A 2,523-nucleotide genomic window follows, 5' to 3' on the forward strand; every position below is an offset into this window, starting at 1 on the left:
CAAAAGCGTGGCTGATTTAAATGATATGTATTGGCAAAATGCTGCTTAAAACAGCATGTCCCCAGTGCCAGGCTGGTCCCTTCTGCTTGTTGATATAACGCCTGGGAGGCTGCATTCCTGAATAGACATTGCAGCTTCACCGATATTTGCTGATGGATCTAATAACACCCCATAGATTTGTTGAAATACATATCTGAGGCTTTGATTTGTAATAGATGATCAGATGGGTATTAGCTGTTAAAAAGTCTACAGGTAACAGTCCTGTTTTACATAGGCGTTTATTTGGGAGGTATTCCCCTCACATCATTTTACCAACTGTAACCTTTACTAACAAAGTAACTGTGGTGATTGTGCTTCAAGAAAAGACCTGAGTTTTCATTAAAACTACATTTTTCACTCATCTCCAATAATTGTATTGCTGCTGCTTTCATTTTCCAGCGGAGTTTCCCTCTGCTGGCTCACCCAGTAATCACTCCTCCCTCCATCCACACAGCAAGAGCATCTGAAGCATCAGGCACAGGACTTTCTATACTTGAAGCACATCTGGCATCCAGCTTGGTATGTAGACGTCCTGCACGCTTCCAAAGACCAATAGCCAAAGTGCCCTACCTTCAACGCAAAGCCTGGCTCCTAAAAGCAGAGGTGCTGTATCTCTGTCAATCAAGCTCTTCAGAGCTGGAGGGTGCTGTAGTCTCCTGCAGTGCAGCATGGGTTAAGAAGCAGCCAAAAAAAAGGGGGAGCTGCTCCTTCCTCATCACTGCCTCCTCTACTCAAGATGCTCCGAGCTTGGGGGTGGCATCAAGGAGCTTATTTGGTGGCAACAACCAGAGGTTCATCCCTAATTCCTCAGTAAGTCCAGAAGATCCCCCCCGCCCCACTCTTATGCGGACCAGGGGGACCTCCGAAGAGATCCTGTGCTGCTCTGATCGCCCCCCTGCCAGGGTGCAGACATGGTGGAGGTGAATAGCACCTGCTCGGAGTGCTGGGCACCTGAGGTTGCAGCTGGCACAGAACTCCAGGAAGAGGAGCGATCCTCTGCTGGGTTGACCACTGCTTTGGCCGTTGTACTGATCTTCACCATTGTGGTAGATATCCTAGGGAATGTACTGGTCATCTTGTCAGTCCTCAGGAACAAGAAGCTTCAAAATGCTGGTGAGTACCAACCATGGTGGCATCCTGAAGGTCTGGATTATCAGGGGGAGCCCATGCCTATACTCAACCTCCATTCAAACCTGCCAATACCTTTTGTAAGAGCATCACTGCTTAAACTTCTAGTCCACAAATATTCATCACTGCCAACAACAGCACTAATACATCATTTTAGGGCAACAAGTTTTGGTTGGAAACTGCTCAGGGTTAGGGAGCTTGGGGCAGGGGTTCTGGGAAATAGAGTAGACTGTCATTTCGTGTCACTGTCAGCATTAAAAAAATAAATACAATTCAGAGATGTCAGTGTCAAACAAATACAAACCCAATAGTATTCCAAACACTCAAATGAACCAAGCACCTTTCCTGTAGGTTTATATGGTGATGTGGTTTCCAAAGTCTGAATCGATTAACTAAATGTAATGCTTAACTGTGTACTAGCTTTGCTGGCATCACACAGTCCCTGTACTAACTAACAAAAAAATTATATTCAATATAATTTTTTATGCCAAAATCTGTGACATCATGTAGATGTTTACCTGCTTTGAATGAAGTCACAACATGACATGTTAATGTTAATGACAACCCTGGCACTTGTAAAATCACTAAAGAATAGATTATTATTATTATTATTATTATTATTATTATGATTATTATTATTATCGCAACCTGTTATTAATTCTCGCTTTACGACCTTTGTAAAACTTGGACTAACCGATGAAAATGCACATACAGGGTGTAGTAACAAAGGAGTTAGAGGGAGTAGGTTGTATGACACATTGTAATGGACAACAAGTAGTTAATAGCTTTCCAACCTCTCAGGGTCCGTGATCATGATGTGCATGTAACCATCTCTTTAGCAGGCTCATTAGGCGAACTACAAGTACTGTATAGATTTTAATGTGATACTTGTTGGCACTCAAGGAAACACATCATGAGATGGACAATAGTCCTTTTTTTCCTCCTACCAACTGTTTTAGGGAACATTTCTGCAGAGCCACTTCAGTTATTTTGGATTGTATTCTTGACACAAACATGTTGACTTAAAACTTGGATGGGGAGTAAACTAAAGTTAATGAATGTGGTGCAGCATTTTATTTAAACTGGAATTGTTATTGAGTCTATTTTTTTGTTGTTCAACCAACATAACAATGGTGAATATATATATATATATATATATATATATATATATATATATATATATATATATATATATATATATATATATATATATATATATATATATATATATATATATATATATATATATATATATATATATATAATATATATATATTTATATAATATTTAAATTTGGGACATTATATATATATATATATATATATATATATATATATATATATATATATATATATA

General features: G+C 38.8%; 1 protein-coding gene across 1 annotated transcript in view; it reads left to right on the forward strand.

Annotated features, from left to right (window-relative positions):
* Nucleotides 1–437: 437 nt before the first annotated feature.
* Nucleotides 438–2,523, forward strand: part of GPR50 (G protein-coupled receptor 50) — a 44,295-nt gene continuing 42,209 nt past the window's right edge. Inside the window, exon 1 of the mRNA XM_075573309.1 lies at nucleotides 438–1,152. Within this exon, the coding sequence (XP_075429424.1) occupies nucleotides 951–1,152 (202 nt within the window). The 5' untranslated portion in view covers nucleotides 438–950. The remainder of the gene's footprint in view (nucleotides 1,153–2,523) is intronic.

Source organism: Ascaphus truei, chromosome 16 (genome assembly GCF_040206685.1).
Source record: "Ascaphus truei isolate aAscTru1 chromosome 16, aAscTru1.hap1, whole genome shotgun sequence".
Lineage (NCBI taxonomy): Eukaryota > Metazoa > Chordata > Amphibia > Anura > Ascaphidae > Ascaphus > Ascaphus truei.